General features: G+C 64.3%; 2 protein-coding genes across 9 annotated transcripts; one reads left to right on the forward strand and one right to left on the reverse strand.

Annotated features, from left to right (window-relative positions):
- Positions 1–314: 314 nt before the first annotated feature.
- Positions 315–2,968, reverse strand: FGF22 (fibroblast growth factor 22). Its single transcript, XM_014795987.2, has 3 exons — positions 2,755–2,968; positions 1,116–1,219; positions 315–574 (listed from the first exon to the last, which is right to left on the reverse strand). The coding sequence occupies exons 1-3, from the start codon at positions 2,966–2,968 to the stop codon at positions 380–382; spliced, it is 513 nt and encodes a 170-aa protein (XP_014651473.2). The 3' UTR covers positions 315–379.
- A 5,148-nt stretch (positions 2,969–8,116) lies between these two features.
- POLRMT (RNA polymerase mitochondrial) lies at positions 8,117–23,742 on the forward strand. Of its 8 annotated transcripts, none has more exons than XM_087425923.1 (21): positions 8,118–8,243; positions 8,763–8,861; positions 11,717–12,324; positions 15,037–15,167; positions 15,336–15,525; positions 16,690–16,839; positions 17,119–17,283; positions 17,578–17,748; positions 18,038–18,262; positions 18,512–19,300; positions 20,099–20,221; positions 20,567–20,689; positions 20,948–21,127; positions 21,390–21,476; positions 21,580–21,693; positions 21,789–21,841; positions 22,048–22,168; positions 22,910–22,982; positions 23,172–23,263; positions 23,353–23,423; positions 23,631–23,742. In XM_087425923.1, the coding sequence occupies exons 1-21, from the start codon at positions 8,156–8,158 to the stop codon at positions 23,716–23,718; spliced, it is 3,741 nt and encodes a 1,246-aa protein (XP_087282049.1). In that variant the 5' UTR covers positions 8,118–8,155; the 3' UTR covers positions 23,719–23,742. The 8 variants fall into 8 exon arrangements, 7 of the variants coding, with proteins under 7 accessions (XP_087282051.1, XP_087282049.1, XP_087282050.1 ...); XM_087425924.1 differs by having other exon boundaries at positions 22,070–22,168; XM_087425925.1 differs by lacking the exon at positions 22,910–22,982 and having other exon boundaries at positions 8,117–8,243.
- The last annotated feature ends 19 nt before the right edge of the window (positions 23,743–23,761 follow it).

Consider the following 23,761-nt stretch of genomic DNA (forward strand, 5'->3'; position numbering starts at 1 on the left):
TCCCAGCCTCTGCTCAGTGCGTCCCAGCCGCAGTGCCCTTCGTGGACCTTCCGACAGCTGCATGGCCACATCTTCCGTCTCCAGCCCGGGAGGTGCCCTGTCGGGGCTGCCTCGCCCTCCAGCTCAGGACTGGACACCTATGGCCCCGCTCAGCTCGGTGTCCACCACCCCGCAGACTCAGACGGCAGCTCCCTGGGCCAGGCTGCATCTGTGGGGGTCCCGCACACAGCAGGCACTCCATTAATGCTTGTGAGAGAAACAAGTGACTGCACATGTGCTCGGCCACAGCCTGGGCCTCCTCCGGCCTTCCGCCCTGGCTGTCCAGCTACAGCATTTTCTGGAACCTCCAGCAGGCCGTTCCCCATGGCCCCTTGGGGCCTCAGGACACCAGGATGGGCAGGAAGTGGGTGGATGGGTGGTGCCGCCGTGTCTGGCCACCGCACCGCGGGGCCCCCTGCCCGTCCAGTGCCAGGAACATGGGCCGGGCGCGGCGGTGCCAGCGGACTGAGGCGTACGTGTTGTAGCCGTTCTCCTCGATGCGCTCCCGGAACCTGCAGTGGACGGTGCAGACCCGCTGCGGGGCGGGCGGGTGAGCGGGCGCCAGACACCCCTCCCAGGACACTGGACACCCCTCCTGCCCGCTGGACACCCCTCCCACCCGCCAGACACCCCTCCCACCCGCCAGACACCCCTCCCAGGACACCAGACACCCCTCCCGCCCGCCAGACACCCCTCCCACCCGCCAGACACCCCTCCCAGGACACCAGACACCCTCCTGCCCGCCAGATACCCCTCCCACCCGCCAGATACCCCTCCCAGGACACCGGACACCCCTCCCAGGACACCGGACACCCTCCCAGGACACCGGACACCCCTCCCGCCCGCCAGACACCCCTCCCACCCGCCAGATACCCCTCCCAGGACACCAGACACCCCTCCCGCCCGCCGGACACCCCTCCCACCCGCCAGATACCCCTCCCAGGACACCGGACACCCTCCTGCCCGCTGGACACCCCTCCCACCCGCCAGACACCCCTCCCAGGACACCGGACACCCCTCCCGCCCGCCGGACACCCCTCCCGCCCGCCGGACACCCCTCCCGCCTTCACACTCACCGACCCGTAGAGGCGGCCCTGGCGGCTCATGGCCACGTAGAAGCCGCTGTGCGCAGCCTTGAGGGCTACGACGCCCACTCGGAGGGAGCGGATCTCCAGGACACCTGTGGGGAGGGGCTGTCGGCCTGGCCGCCACCGCGTGCCCTCTCATCCATCCATCCATCCAGAGAGCATTTCCCACGCACCGCCTTGTGTCCGGCCTGTGCTGAGCCTACACTTGCTGTCTGGCGAAGCAGAGCTGGGGGACGGGCCGCTGCCCACACTCTCGGCTCCAGCCGTGCACTGGGGCTGCATCTGGAGCCCAGGCCTTGCCCTCTGGTCTTCAGGCGGGACTTGGATGCCAGAGGCAACGGGGAGCTCACCCCATGCCCCACGGGGCCTCTGCATTTCCTTGGCCAGGCACCCAGCTCCTCCTGTGCACGGCCAGCTCCTCTCCATATGAGGCTCAACCCAGGCCCACCTCCTTGGAGAGGGCCCCGGACCTCCTGAACGTCGTCCCGTAACATATGCCGCGTCTGTTAGCATCTTGCTCGTTCCCTCGGGTAACTGCCTTTCTCTCTGCTCTGGGAGCCCTGATATGGGCTGTCCCGGTCACCGCTATGTCCCTCCCCAGTGCAGCCCAGCTCACAACCACCAAATCGAGGAAGGAGGCACCACTCCAAGCCCCACCCACGCGGAGCCGCCTACCGTCGGTTCCCCCTACTGCGGCCTTGATGGAGAAACCGAGGCTCAGAGAGAAGCAGCCACTGTCCCAGGTCACCTGGCAGAGCCAGGCCCCCCGAGCCCCAGGCCACCCTACCTGGCCGTGCCCACCACCGATGGACGGGCCCAGCCAGTCCCCAGTCATCGCCCTCGTCGGGCGAGCCTAATGAGGGCTTTGGGAGCCTCAGATGCAAGCAGCTGGGACAGGAAGGGTGATTATCTGCCCTGATGGTGGAGATTTGGGAGCCGTCAGCGATGAGCTTGGCCCCCCAGCTCCCCTACCCTGGCCTCAGAGCTGTGGGGAGACTGGGACGGGCCCGTAGGGTCGCTGACTGTCCTGGTCTCCCAGCTGTCCCCAACCGCCCCTCTCTTTGCTCCTGTGTCCTCTTGCCTCATACATTCCACAAACACTTATTGAGCGCCTACTGTTTGCTGGGCGGGGCAGCAGGGACAATGACTCCAACTCTATGGGGTTCTGGGCATCAAGGAGCTCCAGCAACCCCACGCCCCTGGCCGTGTCAGCTGGGCAGGTCATATCTCCTCCCTGTGCCTCAGTGTTCTCATCTGCCAAATGGGTGTCTAGGAGGAAGTTGAGGGGTCTCCAGTGCAGGCAGGAGCTGAGCTGGGTTTTGCAGGCAGGGAGTCCAGGGTTCAGATCCCGGCTCTGCCTCCTCCGGGGCCCCTCCTGCAGTCTCAATTTCCCCTCTGTGGTGGGCCCAGTGACCCCAACCTCAGCTCTTTCAGAAAGCCCCTTCTCTGCTGCTGCGCGGGGGCTGGAGCTGGGGGCTTCCTCCGGGCCTCCACCTCCACGGTCCAAGCCTCGCACCATGTGGGTTGGGCCCGGCTCATCGTTATCATTACTGCTGCCGTGGTTGTCACTGCCCGCCTGTCTGCCCTGTACCCCCTCCCCGGTCCCCGGGCAGACCCAGCGACTCACTGTCCGGGCTGTGGCGCCAGCGGGTGCCCTGCACGCGGCCGCCGGGGTCCACGCGCAGGAAGAAGTGGGTGGCGGAGAAGAGGCGCCGCCAGCGCACGTCGCCCTCCAGGTGCGGGTAGCTGCGCGGTCTCCGCGGCCCGCCTGCGGTCCCCGCGGCGCCGGGCGCCCGCGCCAGCAGGAGCCACGCCAGGCCCAGCCACAGGCGGCCGCGCATGGCCCGCGCGCCGCTCGCCGCCGGCTCCTGCCGCCCCGCGCGGCCGCGGCGCTGCCGCTCGCGGCCGGGGGCGGGGCGCCCGAGCCACAGCCCGCGCGGGCCAATCGGGAGCCGCGTGGGCGGGGCCGGCACCGAAGGGGGCGGGGTGGGGTGCGGGGTGGGGCGGGGTCAGGGAGCCGACCAATGGAGAGTCCGGTCCCGGCCAATGGGGCTCCTCTGGGGCGGGGCCAGGGCGCGGGGGCGGGGCCGCGGGGCGGGGCGGGGCCCATTCGGAGAACGCGCTCGGCCCCCGCGTGTTTGTTTGTCCTGCGGGGCGGGGCGGGGCCAGAGTCACTGGGTCGGCCTGCGGGGGGCGGGCCGGGGGTGAGGGGACGGGGAGGGTTACGGGGGCCAGAGAGAGAGAGACAGAGAGAGGAACAGAGAGAGGAACAGAGATGGAGACAGGGAGACAGAGATAGAGACAGAGAGGGAGACAGGGAGACAGGTGGAGAGACAGAGACGGATGGAGAGACAGTGACGTAGAGAGACAGATACAGACAGAGATGGAGAGACAGAGAAAGAGACAGAGAGAGACAGAGATAGAGAGAGACACAGAGATGGAGACAGAGAGAGAGACAGAGACAGAGAGCCACGGGGAGAGAGACTGTGATGGAGAGACAGAGACTACAGGACGCAGGGAAAGACGGCTGAGACAGACAGAGATACAGAGAGAGAGAGAGAGATGTGTGAGAGACAGAGAGACAGGAGACATGGAGATGCTCCAGGGTTGGAGGTTGCAACGGAAGTTCTGGCCCAAGTGTCCGGGCCAGCTGGGGCCCCTGGACGGGGATGCCCAGACGGGACTTGTCCGCCCTCCAGACTGAAGCTTCTGAGAGCCAGGCACCCAGGCAGGGGCTTCACGGGGTGGGCTGGGGGACTATGGGGGGAGCAGATGGGCAGCTGGGGGCCGTGTGCACACAGGTGTCTGGGCAGGTGGGTGGATGGGGCGGGAATGTGGCCAGCAGGAGGATGGACACCTGGGCGTGTCCGTGGCCGGCAGATGGGGACACGGATGATGACCAAGGCCAGCACCCTGTCCCCGGCGTCCTGAGCTGCACGTCCGAGGTGGCAGGAATGGGGCGGCCCCATGTGACACCCACACCCACTCGTCGTTTACAGACACACCCGAGCCCCGCTGGGCACCAGGCCGTGCCCCAGACAGAGAGGGGAGCACAGCAAGCCTTCAGACTCAGAGCCAAGAGGCGTCACTGACAGGCGGAGAAACTGAGGCCCGAGAGGGGCAGCAACTTGCCCAGGGCCCCCCCAGGCCACCTCCCAGGGCTCCCCGCCCACCTGCTCCCATCGGCCTGTCCTACGGCCACGGCCCCAGGCGGCACCTTTAAACAGCCTCCGGTGAACACAAGGAGACCAGCCGGCCCTAGTGGAGCACTGGGGGCGTACCCGGTCCGGCCAGACGCGGATGCCTTCCTGGTGGCCCCAGGGATTCCCCATCCCTCTTCCCAGCCCAGGACGACCACCTGGGGGTGTGGCAGACACCCGAGCCCCAGGACCCACGACTGAGACAGGGGTGTCCCCACAGCCCGTCTCCCCACACGCGGGCCCTGAGGCCAGCACCTGGGGGACCCTGTGTGTCATCGGCTCCTCCTCTGGAAAGTGGGCCAGGCAGGGAAAGCTGGAGGATGGCGTGAGATCATGCACGACCTCACGGGGCAGAGGGCGCGGCTCGCAGACTCGGAGCAGCATCCTTGCTGCCACGGGGCCTGTGGGGCGGGATGGGACCCATGCCTGGGAACCTGCCTGGTGTTGTTGGAGTTTGTTTAATAACAGCTTCACTGAGGTGTAAGTCACGCACCACACAACTCGCCCACGTGAGCGTACAACCCAGTGTTTTCAGGGCAGAGTTGTCAACCAGCGCCTCTGTCTAGTTCCAGAACATCCCATCCCCATCAGCAGTCACTCCCACCCCTCCCCAAGCCCCTGACAACCACGAACCCACATTCTGTCTGTGGATGTGCCTGTTCTGGACATTTCACATCAATGGGATCACACACCGTGTGTCCTTCTGTGTCTGGTTCTCACTGAGCATCGTGTGTTCAGGGTCCATCCACGGTGTGGCTGTGTCAGGGCCTCACTCCTCTTCATGGCTGCGTCATGTTCCAGTGGGTGGGTGGACACACTGCGTATTTCCACCTTTTGGCTGTTGTGAACCACGTTGCTGTGGACACGTGTGAAGAGGTTTTTGTGTGAACACGTGTTCTCGTTCCTCTCGTCTACATATCTAGGAGTAGAATTGCTGGGTCGTATGATAATTCTGTGTCTAGCGTTTTGAGGACCTGCCAGACTGTTCTTCAGAGCGGCTGCACCATTTACATTCCCACCAGCAATGCCCGAGGCTTCCAATCTCTCCATGTCCTCACTGACACTTGTGGTTGTTCTTCGTTTTGATTATATCCATCCTCATGGGGCAAAGTGGGTCTCACCGTGGATTTTTTGAAAGACTCGAGCCTACAGAAGGGTTGTAAGAACAGCACAATGAACACCCTGTTCCTGGATTCATTTCTCATTCTGTATGTTCTTTTTGCTGTCCGTGAGCAGGAGAATGGGTGAATACACTGAGCAAATTCACACGATGGAATACTATGCAGCCATGAAAAAGAACAAACCCCTGAAACACACAATGACGTGGATGAATTTCAGACACAACACGGAATAGAAGCAGCCAGGCACAAAAGGCACAAAGTGTCTTTGTGTGACATTCTAGAACAGGTAAAACCGTGTGATCTTTTTCCGTGAGTGGATATTTGAGAGTGAGCCACAGAGATGGTGCCACTTCACCTTGAAGCACATTGGAGGCATCTCCTAAAGGCACGGTCCTCCGTCAGAACTGAGCTGCAGTCTAACCCACCATCCACGCTCACGTGTCCCCTACTGTCCCCATAGCGTCCTCAAATGGCTTTCTACCCTGGGCCCTAAAGGCAGTCACTTATAAGAGGGAGACAGAGGGAGAATTGACACAGACACAGGGCAGAGAAGGAGGGATGCGGCTACAAGCCCAGGACACCTGGAGCCCCCAGAGGCTGGCAGAGGCAGGAAGGACCCTCCCCTGGAGCCTCCGGGGGGAGCGCGGCCCTTCCCACCGTGATCTCAGCCCACTGATACCGATTTTGGACGTCTGGTCTCCTGAAACGTGAGAAAATAAATTTCTGTTGTTGAAGGCTCCGAGTCTGTGGTAATTTGTCGCAGCAGCCCCGGGAATCTGACACCATCCCCCTCCATCGGGAGACCCCGCCTTCCCGACCTTCCTCATCACGACGCTTCCGACGTCTCCCGGGGGGTCCCACGACCCGGGATCACCCGAACGTCCCGTGGCTCAATTAGGATGAAGCGTTCTGGGTGAGAAGCTAACATCTGCGAAGTTTCTGAAACACAGTGTCGCCCGAACTCCAGCCTCTCGATGCCGTGTCCCCTCCAGTGTCACCCGCATCCACCGTCCCGTGTGTGATGGATATTTTTCTTGCCCTGGTTTTGCACGGAAACTCGAGGTCACCATCAGGAGCGGAAAGCCAGCGCCACGTACAGACACACTGACGAGTAGCCGTAAAAAGAAATACAAGGAGAACACGACACGGTGACGGATTCTCAGGTCACATCCAGGGGGCTGAGACGGGAGTCAGTGCCGGGGGGCGCGAAGGGAGACCCCCGCGTCTGAGGGGGAACTGAAGGAATCGCTTTGTTACCACCCAGCCCCCGGACCCCAGCTCTCCGGGAAATTCCGACGGCCACTGGAGACAGGAGGAAACCGAGGCACAAGGCGAGGAGAAAGAGTTCACGAGTCTTGGCTTTCAGCCCAGCTTACTTTCCCTGAGACTGCAGGGTGTGAGGGGGCGTCTCTCCGTCCTGGGGAACAGGCCTGGCGGATTCAGACCCCTGGGGCCAGCAGGGCACCCCCAGGTGTGAGTCAGGTCTGAGGTCACAGCCCCTGGGCATCTCGAGGTGGCTGGGGCACGTTCCGGAGGACGCCGCAGCGTGTGGAAGACATTCCCAGCCGGTGGCATCAGCACACAGGCCGCGTGGGCCGCCGCGTCTGGAATGTGCTGTCAGGAGGCCTGCTGGGGAGTCTGGCCTCTCTGGACACGGGTCCTGCCTCCACTCTGGGGAAAGTGAGGCCCTGGCATCTGGGGACGGGAGGCAGCTGGAGCCCAGGCCCCTAAGGCCTGCTGTGGTCGTGTCTGCTCCCTCTCCCCACCCCTGCTCTGCTCAAGCTCCTGCCGCGGGGCCTTTGCACCTGCTCTGAACTCCGCCTGGAACACAGTTACCCCAGATATTCTTATTCTTATCCTTCTCATGCCGGCTAATCCCAGACCAGCTGCTCCCCTCCCTTGGCCTCAGTTTCCCCAGCTGAACGAGATAGGTGGGCATGGCTTCCAGGCCCGATTCTAAACCTCTGGCCCTGCATGTTCTTAAGTGGGATCACCCTGGATGCCAGGGCTGGGAAGCTCCAAGCTCCAGGGATTATTCCATCTGTCATCATCTTAATTTAATAGGTTAGTCGGATCCTCCTGCCCCACTCTGCCCCGCCCCTGGGAGCTTGGGAATTAGCGGGCAAACTCAGGCCGGAGGAGTGGATGAGGAAAATGTCCAGGGAAACAGCCCAAAAACATCCATCTGGGAGTCAGACAGATCTGGGCTTTCATCCCAGTCTCCCTAATGTTTATGCTGTGTGTCTTTGGGTAACTTGATTGACCTCTCTGGACCTCAGCTGCTTCTACAATCAACTGGGGATAATAATAGTTCTGGCCCCAAAGTTGGCGTTCGATCCATGAAGATCGCGCACAGGAATCTCTAAATTGCAGAACGCTGTCCTAATTATTAGGCGACTGTTCCTTAGGGGGGGAAAAAAAATTCCAGGTTCCGGATCCTCCCAAAGACGACTTAGAGTCACCCCGTGTTGCCCAAGCAACAGCTCTATCCCGCCCTTCCTTGAGGGAAGAGCCAATCAGAGGGCCCCGTTTGCGCATGCCCTCGCGCTTCCGAGGCCCCGCTGCCTGCTGGGAGTTGTGGTTCCGGCGGCGCCATTCTGGCCGTGCGGTCCCTTCGCAGCCGCCGTAGGCCGCGGAACTACAACTCCCGGCAGGCGCGGACGGCGCACGCGTGGTGCGGGTGGACGGCGGGTCCGCGTGCGGGGGGATGTCGGCCCTGCGCTGGGGCCGCGGTGCGGCCGGGCTCGGGCGGGCCCTGTGGCCGGCGGGCCACCCTGGCCTCCTGGCCGAGGAAGGTAACGCAGGGGAGGCCCGGGGGAGACGCCGCGGCCGCTGCCCACGCCCTCCACTCGTGGCGGTGACCTTTGGCTTCTCGGCCCCCGGGATCCAGCCACCCCGACCTTTGCCCTTTGCCCTGTGGGTTTCTGGGGAGCCCACTGACTCGACCCCGCGTTCACTCGCCCTTGGCCCGCTCTCCTGACGGGAGTCGGCAGGGCACTTTGACCTTTGACTCTTGGTTTCTCTTGGAGCCCCCGACCCCCTATTTGGGGTTTAGGGCTGTTGGCCTTTGAACTCCCTGTACCTTTAGTTCGAGGAACCCCTTATTCCTGATCCCACGCCCCAGTTTTCTTAGCGCGTGGGGTCCCCTTCACCTTTGACCTCTTAGTTTCTTTCCAGTAAGAGACCTGAGACCACTGACAGTTTCCACTGAATTCAGGGCTGCTTTGCCCGCGGACCCTGCGATTTCTGTCCATATGAGGATCCCCCAGCCCCCCTAGACTCCAGACCCCCTTCAACCCCCTCCTCTCCTGCAGGGGCGCTGGGGGGCGTCTGGGGCCGCCGAAGGAGCTCGTCCGCCAGCCCTTGTGAGCAAGACCGTGGGAAGGACTGGGGCCACAACGAGCTGCTGGAGGGTGAGCCCGGACCCCTTCCTCCCTGTCTGCCCCTCGCCGCTCCGCTGGGGGTCACCTCCCCGGCTCCTCGCCGTGACCCCACGAGAAGGGATGTCTGTCTGTAAAACAGGGTTACTGACGGTGATCCCCACCTTTCTGGTGGCCCCGAGGGCCCGCTGAGCTGATGACAGCCAGCGCTTGTGATTCCCTGCACCCCAGACCCGCCAGGTGCTCCCACTTTGTAGACGAGACAGTCGATTATGGCTGCAGAGGTTCACCCAAGGCCACACGCGGCTGCTCGTGCAGAGGCGGGATTCGAACCGTGAGCTGCCCCGCGTATGCCCTGGCTCAGCTCTCTGGGGTTGGGTGCCCATGGGACCCAGTCCAAGTCCTTCTGGTCTTTGTAACCTGGAAGGACAGCCCAGCCCTGGCAGCCTCCGGAGGGAGGTGGGGCGTGTATCCTTCCTCGCCACGTCGCGTCCTCTCCCTCTCGGTGTCCAGCGTCTCCCCTTCCCCTCCCGCCCCATGTCCAATGCGTGTCCAGCAGCCAGGGGTGAGGTGGGGGAGCCTTTGAAAAGAAAAACTTTATTTCAGAGAATTCGGTATACACAGACATAAAGACACAAGTGCCACCAGCTTGAACGGCAACCTTCTTTCATTTCTTACTCGCCTAATTATTCTAAAGCAAAGCCCAGATATATCATTCAGCTAGGGGAAGGTTCTGGAAATCTAAGTCACATCATCACTTCACTCTCCAGCCTAAAACCCTCCAACGGTTTCCTTTGTGCAGAATAAACTCTAAACCCCCACAGAGGGCCACATACTCCCATGGCCTCCACCTGCCTCCTCAGCCTCTGCCAGGAGGAGCCATGGCTGCCTCAAGGCCTTTGCACCTGCCAGTCTCCCAGTCTCTGCAGAGCTGGTGCCTTCTCACCTCCCAGCTCAGCTCCGATGTCGCCGCCTGGGGGAGGAGACCTGTACCCACATCCCGGCTCCCTCCCACTGTTGTCTTGTTTCCTTCTCCACACGTTCCAGCCTGCAAGTCGCTCGTGTGCATTCCAGTGTTTTGGCCCGCTCTGAGGGCCAAGTTCACGCCTGCCTTTTCACTTTATTTCAGCAAGTCTTTCCTGAGCCCCCGCTGTGTGCCAGCCCTCAGCTGGGAACGAGGCCAGCCCTTCTCTCGGGGCTGATGTTCTAGAGAGGGGCACAGGCAGGAGACAGATGTGGCTCATCCTTGTTATCCGTGCATCCCATATTTGCAATGTCGCCTCGTAGCTAAAATTTATTTGTAACCCGAAAATCAGTACTCAAGGCGAGGTCATTTGTAGACGAGCACAGAGCAGCAGGACTTGGAGTTGCCTGATGCCCAGGCGATGCACTGCCTTCTCGTCTTAGCGCTCGCTGTAGACGAGTGTCCTTTCTGGGGTATACTTGCTGCCACGTTTTTGCGTTCTTGTGCTTTTTGTGGGTGATTTTGCTGTTTAAAACGGCCCCCAAGCGTAGTGCTGAGGTGCTGTCCAGTGTTCCTGAGCACAGACAGGCTGCGACGTGCCTCTTGGAGAAAATGCGTGTGTGAGATGAGCTTCATCAAGTGTGAGTTATAGGGCTGCTGGCCGTGAATTCGGGGTGAACAAGTCAACAATGTATGTGAAGTAAAGTGTCAGACAGGAACACACAGAACACAAGGCTGTGTTGATCAGTTGGCGAGAGTGTGACGAGAGGCTCGCAGGAACCCTGTGTTTCCCCAGGAGCACTGGTTGGGTGTTTGCTAGCCCGGTGTTGTGGCAACTGTGGAACAGAACTGCCACAGATAGTGAGAGGTGCCTGTGTGACCGGCTGCTGATTGTGCTCAGGAACAGCAGAGCAGGAGTGGGCTGTGAATTGTTGGGTGTTGTGAGGAGAGTGGGCTGTGAATTGTCAGGTGTTGAGAGAGGTGGGCTGTGAATCATCAGGTGTTGTGAGGAGAGTGGGCTGTGAATTGTCAGGTGTTGAGGAGGATGGTCTGTGAATTGTGAGGTGTTGTGAGGAGGTGGGCTGTGACTTGTCAGGTGTTGTGAGAAGAGTGGGCTGTGAACTGTCAAGTGTTGAGGGGGATGGGCTGTGAATTGTTGGGTGTTGAGGGGGTGGGCTGTGGATTGTCAGGTTAGTGTCTTCCAGGCCGCAGGAACAGCACATACAAAGGCCCTGAGGCCATTAATGGCTGGAGGAGAGTGTGCGAGGGGGGGAGTGGGAGGACGTGAGGGCTGGGAGGTGCCTGGGGCCCCTGGATCGTTTTTTTTTTTTATATAATTTTATTTTTTATTTTTTTCCCCCCAAAGCCCCAGTAGATAGTTGTATGTTGTAGCTGCACATCCTTCTAGTTGCTGTATGTGGGACGCGGCCTCAGCGTGGCCGGAGAAGCGGTGTGTCGGTGCGCGCCCGGGATCCGAACCCAGGCTGCCAGCAGCGGAGCACGCGCACCTAACCACTAAGCCACGGGGCTGGCCCCCCTGGATTGGTTTTGATGGCAGAGCCCTGAGGATATGCTGAGGGACTCGATGTGGAGGGAGAGAGTTGTAGACAATCCCGGTGTTCTCGGCTGAGCACTTGGAAGGGCACAGCTGCCAGTAACTGGGGAAGAAGTGGAGGAGCAGTTTTGGGGGACACGAGGAGCTTGTCTGGGGCATTGAGTGGAGAGGTTCAGGTGGAGAGTGGTGAGTGGGTGAGGGGCGTGCCCACCCGAGAACCCAGGACATCCGGGAGTTGTCAGCCGATACATAGAACTGAGACCTCAGGACCAGGCGAGACCAGCGCCTCCCTGCTCCAAGTCCAGTGGGGTCTGGAGAGACTGGTGCTTGTGTGGGGTCCCCTGACGTCCTCGCCCTTTGCCCCCACAGTGCTCGAGGCGCGGGTGCGGCAGCTGCAGGCCGACTGTGTGTCAGAGGTGACGGTGAAGAGGGTGGACGTGGCTCGACTCCCAGAGGCTGGTGGCTTCCAGCCCCCCCGGAAGGCGCAGCTGGGGGCCGAGGGGGCTGCTCCGGGGCTCAGCGGCCGCTGGGCGGAGAAGCTGGACAAGGAGAAGTGGACGATGCAGAAGCGCCGGCAGCGGCTGGAGGTGAAGCTGCAGGAGCGGGCCCAGAAGCTGGCCCGCAAGCAGCAGCTGCGGGTGGAGCCCCGCCTGCTGAACGGGCAGCTGGCGGCGTGCCTGCAGCGCTGGGAGCAGGGGAGCCCCTGCAGCCCCTGGGAGGAGCAGCTGGCCTGGCTGCTGCAGGAGGGCCCCCAGGGGCTGAGCGGCGAGGTGCAGCAGGCCCCGGCAGACAGCGGGGCCAGGGCGCAGCTGGAGAGCCAGCAGCAGAGGCTCCTGGCCTTCTTTGAGTGCTGCCTGCTCACGGGCCACCTGCCCCTCGCGCACCACGTGCTGGTCATCCAGCACAGCAAGTCCCGGCCGCCGCGGCTGCTCACGCTCGCCATGTACAACACCGTCATGCTCGGCTGGGCTCGCAAGGTGAGCGGCGGCCGGCCCGGCCTGGGGAGAGAGGTGTCCCTGCGGGAGGCCCACCCCGCCTGTCAGGGGTGGAAGCTAAGGCCAGAGAGGGCAGGACTTGCCTGCGGCTCCCAGCCACCAATGGTAGCACTCAGATTGAGACCCTTGTCTTTTAGCCCCAAAGTTCACGTTCTCTGTCTGTTACTGTTTTAATAATTGTTAGAGGCTTGTCAAATATAAATCTCCTGTGGCCCTCAAAGGGAAATTTGAGAATGACCAGAAAAGAAGGGAGAAATTCTGCTAATGTTTTGGTGCATTTCCTTCTGGTTTGCTGGACCAGGCTTCCCGACGTCTGGTGCAGGGGGCACTCTTGGCATCCAGGGCTGCCTGCAGACCCTCCTCAGGATAATGACCTGGGTGCTTTTGGTTTAGTTGCTGCTTTTTTTTCTAGTTTCCTAAGGTAGGAGGTTAGGTTGTTATTTCGAGATCCTCTTTTTTGGATACAGGCATTCACGGCTATGAATTTCCCTCTGGGCGCTGCCTTAGCTGCATCCTGCGTCTTTCTGTTTTCTTCATCTCCAAGTGTTGGACAGTTTCCCCTGCGATTTCCTCTGTGACCTGTGGTTGTTGAGGAGAGTGTTACTTACATGACCTTGCGAGGGAGGAACATCCCCAACATCCTCCCTCCCTGTGGATCTGCAGCCCTAATTTGAGGAGCCGCAGGAAAAGCTGCTAATAGGCAAACAAAGGAAGCAGTTACATGAAATCACAGGTGCCGACACATGAGGACAGACTCGTGGCAGAGATGTGACGTGCGTTTCTGATGCACTAACAACAAGGCCCAGGAGCAGCCTCGTGACGGCCATCATGTTTCCGTCTGTGTCACCGTGACGTGGCGTGGAGATGCGCGAGGTCCGCACGGGCGACGGGCACAGGTGGTTTCCTGCCTGTGTTCGTCCCTGTGGGGAGCATATTAAAGTCAGGGAGTCGGGGGAGACGAAAGGTCGTGTGCTCCCACCCAAGGTCACGAGCCCTCAGGTTCCCCAGCAAAGAGCAGGACATTCTGTGACGGGCCCGTGGGCAAGCTTCCTGGGGCCGCTGCTTCCTGGCACCACAAACCAGGCGGCTTAGAACAACAGAAATTAATTCTCTCTCAGTCCTGGAGGCCAGACATCCGAGGTCAAGGTGTGGCGGGGCTGTGCTCCCTCCGGAGGCTCCAGGGGAGGGTCCCTCCTGCCTCTTACAGCCTCTGGGGGCTCTGGCGTCCCTGAGCTGTGGCCGCCTCATTTTACTCACTGCCTCCATGGTCACTTGGCTATCTTACAAGACAGCCTAATCCAGATGACCTCGTCTTAACTAATTACGTCTGTGAAGACCCTGTTACATCTGTGAGACCCTATTTCACTTGAGGAACCAGGTGAATTTACGGGGCACCAGTCAACCCAAGACAGACCCTGCACTGTTCTGCGTTATGCGGGGGCGTCATGGGCATCGTTGGCTTCGTAAGTCATTGTTTCCCAGCAGCCGTCGTGTGTAGGAGGGGGCTCGGCTGTCACCAACCTGAGTGTGAGTCCTGTGTCTGCCACTTGCTGTGTGGCCCACGCCACTCACTCCTCCTCTCTACAGATGGGGAGCCTTGGTTTCCCCATCTGTAAGACGGAGGACCCTGCCAGATTCTTGGGAGGAATGAGGGACCTAATCCAGGGCTTCGAGCTACACGTGTGTGTTTAGGAGAGGGAGTGAGAATAGGTGAAATTTAAAATGTGTGTTTTCATATCGACAATAATATTACTAAAAACAATTTTTTAAGGTGGGATAGACACGCTTTTTCTAGGCCAGCACCGTCCAGTGGAATGTTCTGCAGTGCTGGAGAGGTCTTTTTATCTGCAGCAGCCCATGTAGCTACCGCACACGTGAAGAACTAAGTGTTTAATTTAAATGTAAACTAAATGATGTGTGTTGCTGCTGACTGCTGAATTGGGCAGCCCGTCCAAGGTCGTTCAGATGAGTGCCTCGAAGCCGGAGTCACCGGCACCGTGGTCCCCAATCTGACAGCACGTCTCAAATAAGGGCCGCAGGACTGTGGAGGAGGATGCTTGGAATTCCTTCCCTTTGGAGTGTCTGTGACAGCTCTCCTAACGCACAACGGGTCAGAGAACTTGCAGGGAGATGAGCAGACACTTGGAGATGAGAACAGTGTACCTCAGTCACGGGAGCAGCCAAGGCCGTGCCCAGAGGGACATGGATGCCGAAACGCCTGCCTGGGGAGAGGAGGCAGGTCTGGGGTTGGCGACACAGCATCCCCCTCAGGAGACTAGGGAGAGGAGCCTGCCAACCCCAAGCAGGCAGATGAAGGAAGTGAAAGGAGTGGACAGAGCCCAGGCACCCCACGTGGTCCTCTGAACAGGACAGCACTGGGGAGCCTCTCGTGGCCAGGGGAGCCTCTCGTGGCCAGGCTGACCTCGAGGGGGCCCCCTTTTACACCCCGAAATTGTGTGTGTTTGTATCCACAAAACCAAAAAGTATTAACACCCCCCCAAACCCAAACCTCCCGTGTGACCGGCCGTGGTGTCGCCACCATGCCAGCATCTCTGCTACCACAGAAGCGTCAGGTGGACCGTCTGTTACCCACTAGCAGCCCTCCCCTGCCCATTCGACGGCTGCAGAGGGGTCTGGAGGGGGCAGGGGGCAGCCGGGCCCCCCCAGCCCCTCACCCCAGTGTGGTCTCCCCAGGGCTCCTTCAGAGAGCTGGTGTACGTGCTCTTCATGGTGAAGGACGCCGGCCTGGCCCCGGACCTGCTGTCCTATGCAGCTGCCCTGCAGTGCCTGGGCCGGCTGGACCGGGACGCCAGCACCATCCAAAGGTGGGTGGGTGTGGGTGGTCCTGCGGGGGACACAGCAACGGGTCAGGGGCTGGGGCTGGCACCCCCTGCAGCCCTGATGGCCACCTGGCACTGAGACCTGCAGGGTGGTCGGGCCGCCCGTCCCTCAGACGGGTCCCTGCCTACCGTGTGCCCCCCATGCCCCCGCAGGTGCCTGCAGCAGATGGCCCAGGACGGGCTGCCGCTGCACGGGCTCTTTGGCTTGCCGCTGTGCGAGGAGGACCAGGTGGTGCTGCTGAGGGCCGTGTGCAAGGCCCAGCCCGGCTTCAGGCCCCCGCCTCAGCCCCGGCCCCCGCCCCAGGTCAGCAGTTCACCTCTGCTCAGGGACATCTACGAGAAGGTGAGCTGGGGCTGCCGCGTCCCCACGGGGTCTCCCTTGATTGCTCCTCAAGGAGCCTCCCTGCCGCCTGGAGGCTGAACAAGCCGGGCTTGGCGAGCCTGGCCCTGAGCTTGCAGCTGGGAGGGGCCACGAGGGGGAGAAGGCCGCCATGTGCGTCTCGGGGGCCACGGCCACGCTGTCGTCCGTTTCCCACCTGGACACTCGGCTGTAGGCAGAGCCCAGGAGTCGTGCAGAGTGGGTGTGACTACCCAAGACTGGACAGCCGCGGCAGGGGCCGGACCCCAGCACCTGCGTGTGTCCCAGGCAGGGGGAGCAGGGAGGGTGGGGGGCAGCCACCCCATCTGTTGGGCTTTTGTTTTTATTGGGATATAATTCATCTACCATACAGTTCACCTTTTAAAGTATAATTGTGTTTTTTAGTATATTCACATCTAGTTCCAGAACATCCCATCACCCCAGAAGAAGCCCCATCCCCATGAGCAGTCACTCCCCATCCCCCTCCCCACCCCCGGACAACCATGAACCCACTTCCTATCTGTGGATGGGCCTGTTCTGAACATTTCACATCAATGGGATCACACACCATGTGTCCTTCTGTGTCTGGTTCTCTCACTGAGCATCGTGTGTTCAGGGTCCATCCACGGTGTGGCTGTGTCAGGGCCTCAGTCCTCTTCATGGCTGCATCATATTCCAGTGTGTGGGTGGGTCGTGTTGTGTATCCATTCACCCATCTGTGGACACTCAAGTTGTTCCCCTTTTTAGCTCTTAGAATCATGCTGCTGTGGATGTGTGCACAAGTCTGTGCGGATGTATATTTTTGATTTTCAATGCATTGGGTTTTGCCCTTGTTGATTTCTCTGTTTTGGACGAGTCACCTGTTCCAAATTTAAAGAGGAAAGAGCCGCGTCCAGGTCCTTGAACTGTCTTCCTGCCCTGCCCAGTGAGGACAGGCAGATTCTATGTTGTTTTAGACCTGCCGAGCCGTTGTACCTGCCGTTCTGGCCTCTGCTTTTCCCCTGACGATCAGAGCGGCGGGTGTGATTCTGCGGGGCGGGTGGGGGTCCTGGGAAGCGCAGGATGGGCAGCTGCTCTTCCCGACCTCCGGTGTGGCCGAGTGTCCCCGCGAGCGCCCGGGGCCTCACCACCCGCCTGTGCCCACCGCAGGACCTGCCCGTGTCCTACCCGCGGCTGCACCTGCCCCAGAAGGAGCTGGAGCGTCTCTTCCAGGAGCAGCTCCGCGTCGAGATGGCCACCACCGTCACCGTGGAGTCGGTGGAGAAGGCCCCGCGGCTGACCCCGGAGGTCCTGCGTGCGGTGAGGCGCTCGGCTGAACCGGGGTCCCCTGGTTGGCGGGGCGCGCGCGGTGGCCTCCCTTCTCCCCGCCCCACCGCCGGCCCCTTCCTTCCTCCCGGTGCCCACCCACCGCTGGGGACAGGGCCAGTCCCTGAGTACCCACTGGGTTCCCGAGGCCCCTCCCCCGCACAGCCCCTTCCTCCCGGGGGTCCCACCTCCAGGCCTGGGCGCCTCGCGTGCTGCTGGGGCCGGAGGGCGCGGTGCTGACCCCGCGTCTGTGCCCCGCCTCCGCCCCCGCAGCGGAAGACCCTGAAGGGGCTGCGCGCCCGGTGGGAGGCGGCGCTGTGCCGGGCGCTGCAGGAGAGCAAGGCCAGCGAGGCCCAGGCCGCGCGCGAGGGCCGCCCCACGCTCCTCCCGTACCTGTGTCTGCTCGGCGAGCGCGAGTGCGCGCAGCTGCTGCTGCAGGTGGGCGGGGCGGGGCCTGGAGCGACGGGCGGGGCTTGGGATGATGGGCGGGGCTTGGTCGGCGGACGCAGGGGGCGGGGACCGTGTCGGTGGGCGGGGCTCGGCTGATGGGTCCAGAGAATAGGCAGTGGGCGGGGCTTGGGGCGGACGGGGGCCCTCGGGGTGATGGGGCGGAGCCTGGGCGGTGGGCGGGGCTTGGGCGGATAGGGACAGGGCGGGGGCGGGCCCCGGCATGATGGGCCGGGCTTGGGGGGGCGGGGGGCCGGGGCGGGGGCTCACGGCGCCGCCCCCCAGACCCTGCAGGCGCTGCCCCCGCAGGGGGAGTCGCTCCTCTCGCTGGCGCAGCAGCTGGGCCTGCGCGCCTTCAACCGGCACGTCGTGCAGAGGAGGCTGCTCAGCAACCAGGTGCGCGATCTGGAGAAGCGCTACTCGCAGTACCTGCACCTGCTGGCCTCCGACGGCCAGGTGAGGCCTGGGATGGGGCGGGGAGCTGCCTCTGGGGCCTGGGATCCGGGGTCCCTCGGGGCTGGGGAGCCCAGGTGGGTTTCCAGGTGGGGAAACCGAGGCCCTGAGCGGAGGTCACATTCCCACTCCCCTCCCTCCCCGGGGCAGCCGATCTGCCCCCTGGCCCAGCCACTTTCTGCTTCTGCCACCCTCAGTTCCCTCATCTGTAAACCAGGATAGCAGTCTTCCACCGCGGGGGCGGCGGGGCGCGCAGCTGTGCGCCCGGCCCCTGACGCGCCCTGCCCCACAGGTGGCGGAGCCCTGCCTGCCGCGGCAGCACTGGGAGGCGCTGGGGGCGCCCGAGGCCCCCCACGAGCAGCCCTGGCCCTTGCCTGTGCTGGTGCAGCTGGGCAAGCAGCTGGCCGAGTTGCTGGTGCGGGCCGTGCATATGCCCAGCAGCCTGGCCGCGCCCCAGGGCCCCCCCAAGCTCATCCCCGTGCTCTACCACGTGTACTCCTTCCGCAGCTTCCGCCAGGTGGGCGGGGCCCCGGCCGGGACACTCACCTGGCTCCCCGGGGGAGGAGTCCAGAGCGTGGGGGCTGAGAAGGCGGGGGCGCAGCTGGTGGGGCGACTCCTGGAACGTGGCGGGGTCCTGTGCAAATCCCGCTGGGGTCATGGACCCAGTCTCAGGGTCAGGGCGTGTGAGGGGGTCCTGGGGCTGCCCGCCCGCCGTGTGCCTTTGGGGGTTTGTCCCCGTGACCGGTTTCCACCCGCCCCGTCCCAGATCGGGATCCTGAAGCCGCACCCGGCCTTCACGCAGCTGCTGGCGGCCGCGGCGGAGCGCACGCTGACCTTCGAGGCGGCTGAGGTGCCCATGCTGTGCCCGCCGCTGCCCTGGACGTCGCCGCACTCGGGCGCCTTTCTGCTGAGCCCCACGAAGCTCATGCGCTCGGTGGAGGGCACGACGCAGCACCAGCGCCTGCTGGAGCGCTGCCCGCCCGCCGAGCTGCACGGCGCCCTGGACGCCCTCACCCAGCTGGGCAACTGCGCCTGGCGCGTCAACGGGCGCGTGCTCGACCTGGTGCTGGAGCTCTTCACCGCCAAGGGCTGCCCCCGCCTGGGCGTGCCCGCGCCGCCCTCCGAGGCGCCCCGCGCCCCCGAGGGCCGCCTGCCGCGCGACGCCCCGCCGGCGCGCAAGGCCGAGCTGCGGCGCGAGCTGGCGCGCTGCCTGAAGGCGGCCCGCGAGATGCACAGCCTGCGCGCCGACGCGCTCTACCGCCTCTCGCTGGCGCAGCACCTGCGGCGCCGCGTCTTCTGGCTGCCGCACAACATGGACTTCCGCGGCCGCACCTACCCCTGCCCGCCGCACTTCAACCACCTGGGCAGCGACCTGGCGCGCGCCCTGCTGGAGTTCGCCCAGGGCCGCCCGCTCGGCCCGCACGGCCTCGACTGGCTCAAGATCCACTTGGTCAACCTCACGGGGCTCAAGAAGCGCGAGTCGCTGCGCGCGCGCCTGGCCTTCGCGGACGAGGTGCTGGAGGACGTCCTGGACTCGGCCGACCGGCCCATGACGGTAGGGGGGGCGGCGGGCCCTTCTCCCCTTCCCCGCCCGTGTCCTCCCCCTTCCCCGCCCGTGTCCTCCCCCTTCCCCGCCCGTGTCCTCCCCCTTCCCCGCCCGTGTCCTCCCCCTTCCCCGCCCGTGTCCTCCCCCTTCCCGCCCGTGTCCTCCCCTTCCCGCCCGTGTCCTCCCCTTCCCGCCCGTGTCCTCCCCACTCCCCGCCCGTGTCCTCCCCTTCCCGCCCGTGTCCTCCCCTTCCCGCCCGTGTCCTCCCCACTTCCCCGCCCGTGTCCTCCCCACTCCCGCCCGTGTCCTCCCCTTCCCGCCCGTGTCCTCCCCACTCCCGCCCGTGTCCTCCCCCTTCCCCGCCCGTGTCCTCCCCACTCCCCGCCCGTGTCCTCCCCCTTCCCCGCCCGTGTCCTCCCTCTTCCCCGCCCGTGTCCTCCCCACTCCCCGCCTGTGTCCTCCTCCTTCCCTGCCTGTGTCCGGGCCTGTTCCTCGTTCTGGCCCTGCCACCTCAGCACCCCCTCGGACGTCCTCCGGGCGTCCCCTCAGTTCCCTGCTGGGTTCTTTTCAGGGCAGACGCGTGGCGTCGTCTTTTTTCTGGTCTTTTCTCTGTTTGCCTGGCAGCAGCTCTGCCCCCTCTTCACTCCAGGGTGGTCCCCCTCCAGACCCGTGCCTGCTCCCTCGGGCCCACATCCGCCTCCCCCAGCCCCGGGGGCTCTGTCCCCGCCTCCCTGTGTCCTCACTGGGTGCCCAGGAAGCCTGCCCGGCCAGGCCGGCCCGAGCCCCACTCTGACCGCCCTCCCGCAGGGCCGGAAGTGGTGGATGGAAGCGGACGAGCCCTGGCAAGCCCTGGCCTGCTGCATGGAGATTGCCCAGGCTGTTCGTGCCCCTGACCCCGCTGCCCACATCTCCCACTTCCCGGTTCACCAGGTGAGCTGGGGGGCCCGGGGTGCAGGGGGCCCGGCCCATGGGGGGCCCAGCTGAGGCGTCTCGGGTCTGAGGTTCCATGGGACGGTGTGGGTGTCCAGCTCCTGCACATCCCACTGTGTCTGCTGGTGTCCGTGTGTGGGGGCTAGCCCCAGTATGGCCCCATGCAGGCTCATCCTCTGCCTCTCTGTGCCTCGGTTTCCCCTTTGTGGTGGGGGAACCCTCTTAGCATCAGGGTCCAGCAACCTGGTGATGTGAGCAGAGTGCCAGGGAGGCACAGGGCTGGGATCCGTGCCCGTGGACCTGCCCATCTGCCCTGTCTCGCCCCTCACGGCCCCCTCGCCCCAGGACGGCTCCTGTAACGGCCTGCAGCACTACGCCGCCCTGGGCCGGGACAGCGTGGGCGCCGCCTCCGTCAATCTGATGCCCTCCGACCTGCCGCAGGATGTGTACAGCGGGGTGGCTGCGCAGGTGGGCATGCCGGGCCCCAGCCGTTCTCATCCCCACAGCCCGCCGGGGTCGCTGTCCTGCAGACACGTGGGCATTGCAGACCCCTGGGGTATAGTCACCCGTGATGTGACTGGGCTATCCCGGTGGATTGCTGGGGGAGGTGTCGGGAGAACAGTGAGGCTCACAAGAGAAGGGGCCTCAGGGCTGCTAAACAGGGCGGAAGACGGGGTGCGTGTGCCCCACCTACTACTGACCCCCGCCAACCCCACGCCTGCCCAGGTGGAGGTGTTCCGCCAGCAGGACGCCAAGCAGGGCGTGCGGGTGGCCCAGGTGCTGGAGGGCTTCATCGGCCGCAAGGTGGTGAAGCAGACGGTGATGACCGTGGTGTATGGGGTCACCCGCTACGGCGGCCGCCTGCAGATCGAGAAGCGGCTGCGGGAGCTCAGCGACTTCCCCCAGGTGCGCCGGGGCGAGGACGTCTCACAAAACGAGACAGTTTCGCCCCAGACCCAGCCTGCCGCGGCCCTCGAACGGCGGCCGCCGGGCAGCAGGCAGCTCTGAGGAGGGGGCTCGTGCTGCTCCTCGGGCCCGGCCTCAGTTTCTTTGTCTGGAACATGGGGCCGAGGGCGTCAGGATCCCGGGTCAGTCTGGGAGGTGGCCGCGCCTGGGCTGCTGGGGGCAGGCGTGGAGGCCCCGCTGCTCACCCCGCGCCGCCCCCCAGGAGTTCGTGTGGGAGGCCTCCCACTACCTCGTGCGCCAGGTGTTCCACAGTCTCCAGGAGATGTTCTCGGGCACCCGGGCCATCCAGGTGCGCCCCCCATCCCAGGCTCGGGTCCCCTCTGGCCCCCGCTACCCCGGCCGGAGCCCAGTCCTGAGCCCGTGCTCCTCCCCCGCCCCCTGCCTCCCCGCAGCGCTGGCTGACCGAGAGTGCCCGGCTCATCGCCCACACGGGTTCAGCCGTGGAGTGGGTGACGCCTCTGGGCATCCCCATCATCCAGCCGTACCACCACGAGTCCAAGATCCTGGTACGTGCAGCTCCCCTGCCCCCCACCCGCCCCCTCACGGCCTCAGGGCCGGACTCACGCCTCCGCCCCCCACCCCGCCCCGCCCCGCCCTGCAGATCAACGGCGGGATCCAGAGCCTCACCTTCAGCAGCAGCGGGGACACCAGCCAGTGAGTGTGGGGGCTGGGGCACCAGGGAGGAGTCTGGTGAGGATTGGGGGGGCTGGGGTGCTGGGGCACCAAGGGGGGCTCTGGCGAGGACTAGGGGCCTGCGGCACCAGGGGGAGGGGGTCTGGTGAGGGCTGGGGGGTGCCAGGGCTGGGGCAAGGAGTTGGGGGGACCGGGGCCATGGAGCCACCTCCGTCGCCCTGGGAAAGGCATCGAGTGCCCCGCCCCCAGGAAGCCCAACACCCTGAAGCAGAAGAACGGCTTCCCGCCCAACTTCATCCACTCGCTGGACTCCTCGCACATGATGCTCACGGCCCTGCACTGCTACAGGTGGACTGCACCGCTCCCCCGCGTTCAGTAACCCAGGACACGGTGGGGACCCACATAGTGGGGACAGGCTGTGAGGCCAGGCCCTGCAGGGGGATGCTGTGTCCCTGAGAGACAGGGTCAGGGGCCGGGGCAGAGGCCTGCAGCCGGCAAGGACCCCAGCCATGTGGGTCTGTGGCACCTGGTGCCCAGGAGAGGACTGTAAGCAGGTGCGAAGGCCCTGAGGCAGCCAGGTGTGAGTGATGGGGAAGCGGCTGGTGGGCAGGGAGGGAAGGGGCGGTCACTCTGAGTGTAACTGGCCCTTGGTGGTCCCTGTGGCCCCAGCTCCGGAGGCTCCACCCCATCCAGGGGCGTGCCGGTAGTGCAGTGTGTGGCTAAACCTGGGGGCACGAGCCTCGTGGGGCGGGCAGAGGCGTCTGGGTTTCCATCCTGAGCCCCCAGAGGCGCCCAGCGGCAGAGCTGCCCCTACAGGGCGCTGAGAATCAGTCGGGCAGCGGGTGGGGGGCGGGGCAGGACGGACGTGGGCAGAGGGGTTTTCTCCCAAGATGAGAACTCTTCACCCGCACGCGGAGGGGACGTGGCCGACAGACAGATGCGGAGCGCGCAGGGGTGGGGCGTGGGGGGGGTGCGTGGTGGGCCCGAGCCCCCAGCCCGGCGGTGGGGAGCTGGGCGGCGCCTGGGGAGGGTGTCGATGGTGGGGGCCGGAGGGGCGGCCCCCTCACCGGAGCCCCCGCCCCGCCGCAGGAAGGGCCTGACTTTCGTGTCCGTGCACGACTGCTTCTGGACACACGCGGCCGACGTCGCCGTCATGAACCAGGTGCCGCCCCGGCCCCGGCCCCTCCCCATGAGGGCGGAGGCCCCTGGCCCCGTGGCCCGCCCCACGCGGGACCTCAGTCCGGCCATCATCTGGGCCCCCACCCCTGAGCACTGCCTGACCTCCGAGCCCACCCCTCCTGCCCCTCGGCCCGGGTCACGGCTCCTGACACCCGCTCCCCCCCCCCGCCAGGTGTGCCGCGAGCAGTTCGTCCGCCTGCACAGCCAGCCCATCCTGCACGACCTCTCCAGGTTCCTGGTGAAGCGGTTCTGCTCCGGCCCCAGGTGAGGTCCCCCCTCGCCCCGCCCCAGCGCGGCCGCGACCGCCACTCCGCGTCCCGCCGGCCTCACCCCCGCCCTGCGCTCGGCTTCAGGTCCCCGAAGCCGTCCAAGAACGTGTGGGTCTCCAGGCTGCTGGACACGCTGCTGTCGGTGCCCAAGACAGGTAGGGCGCAGGCGGGGCTTCCCAGGGCCCCTCCCCTCCCCAGACACCCCGCTCCTCCCCGTGCTCCGGCCCTCCCGGGAGCCTCCCCTCCCCGGGCCCCGCCCTTCCCCGGGCCCCTCCACGGGGTCTGTCCCCGGACCCTGCCCCTCCCCGGGCCCCTCCCCGGGGTCTGTCCCCGCCCCGCCGACGTCCCCTCTCTCTCCGCAGGGGCTTTCAACCTGGAGCAGGTGAAGGGCTCCACCTACTTCTTCAGCTGACGTCGGGCGTCCCCGCGGCGCCCTGTGCCACCGTGTAAATAAAGCTCTGTCGCCACCCACGAGAGCCGCTGCCTTCTGGGG

This window comes from Ceratotherium simum, chromosome 39, assembly GCF_057802395.1.
Source record: "Ceratotherium simum simum isolate JZ-2026a chromosome 39, ASM5780239v1, whole genome shotgun sequence".
Classification (NCBI taxonomy): Eukaryota; Metazoa; Chordata; class Mammalia; order Perissodactyla; family Rhinocerotidae; genus Ceratotherium; species Ceratotherium simum.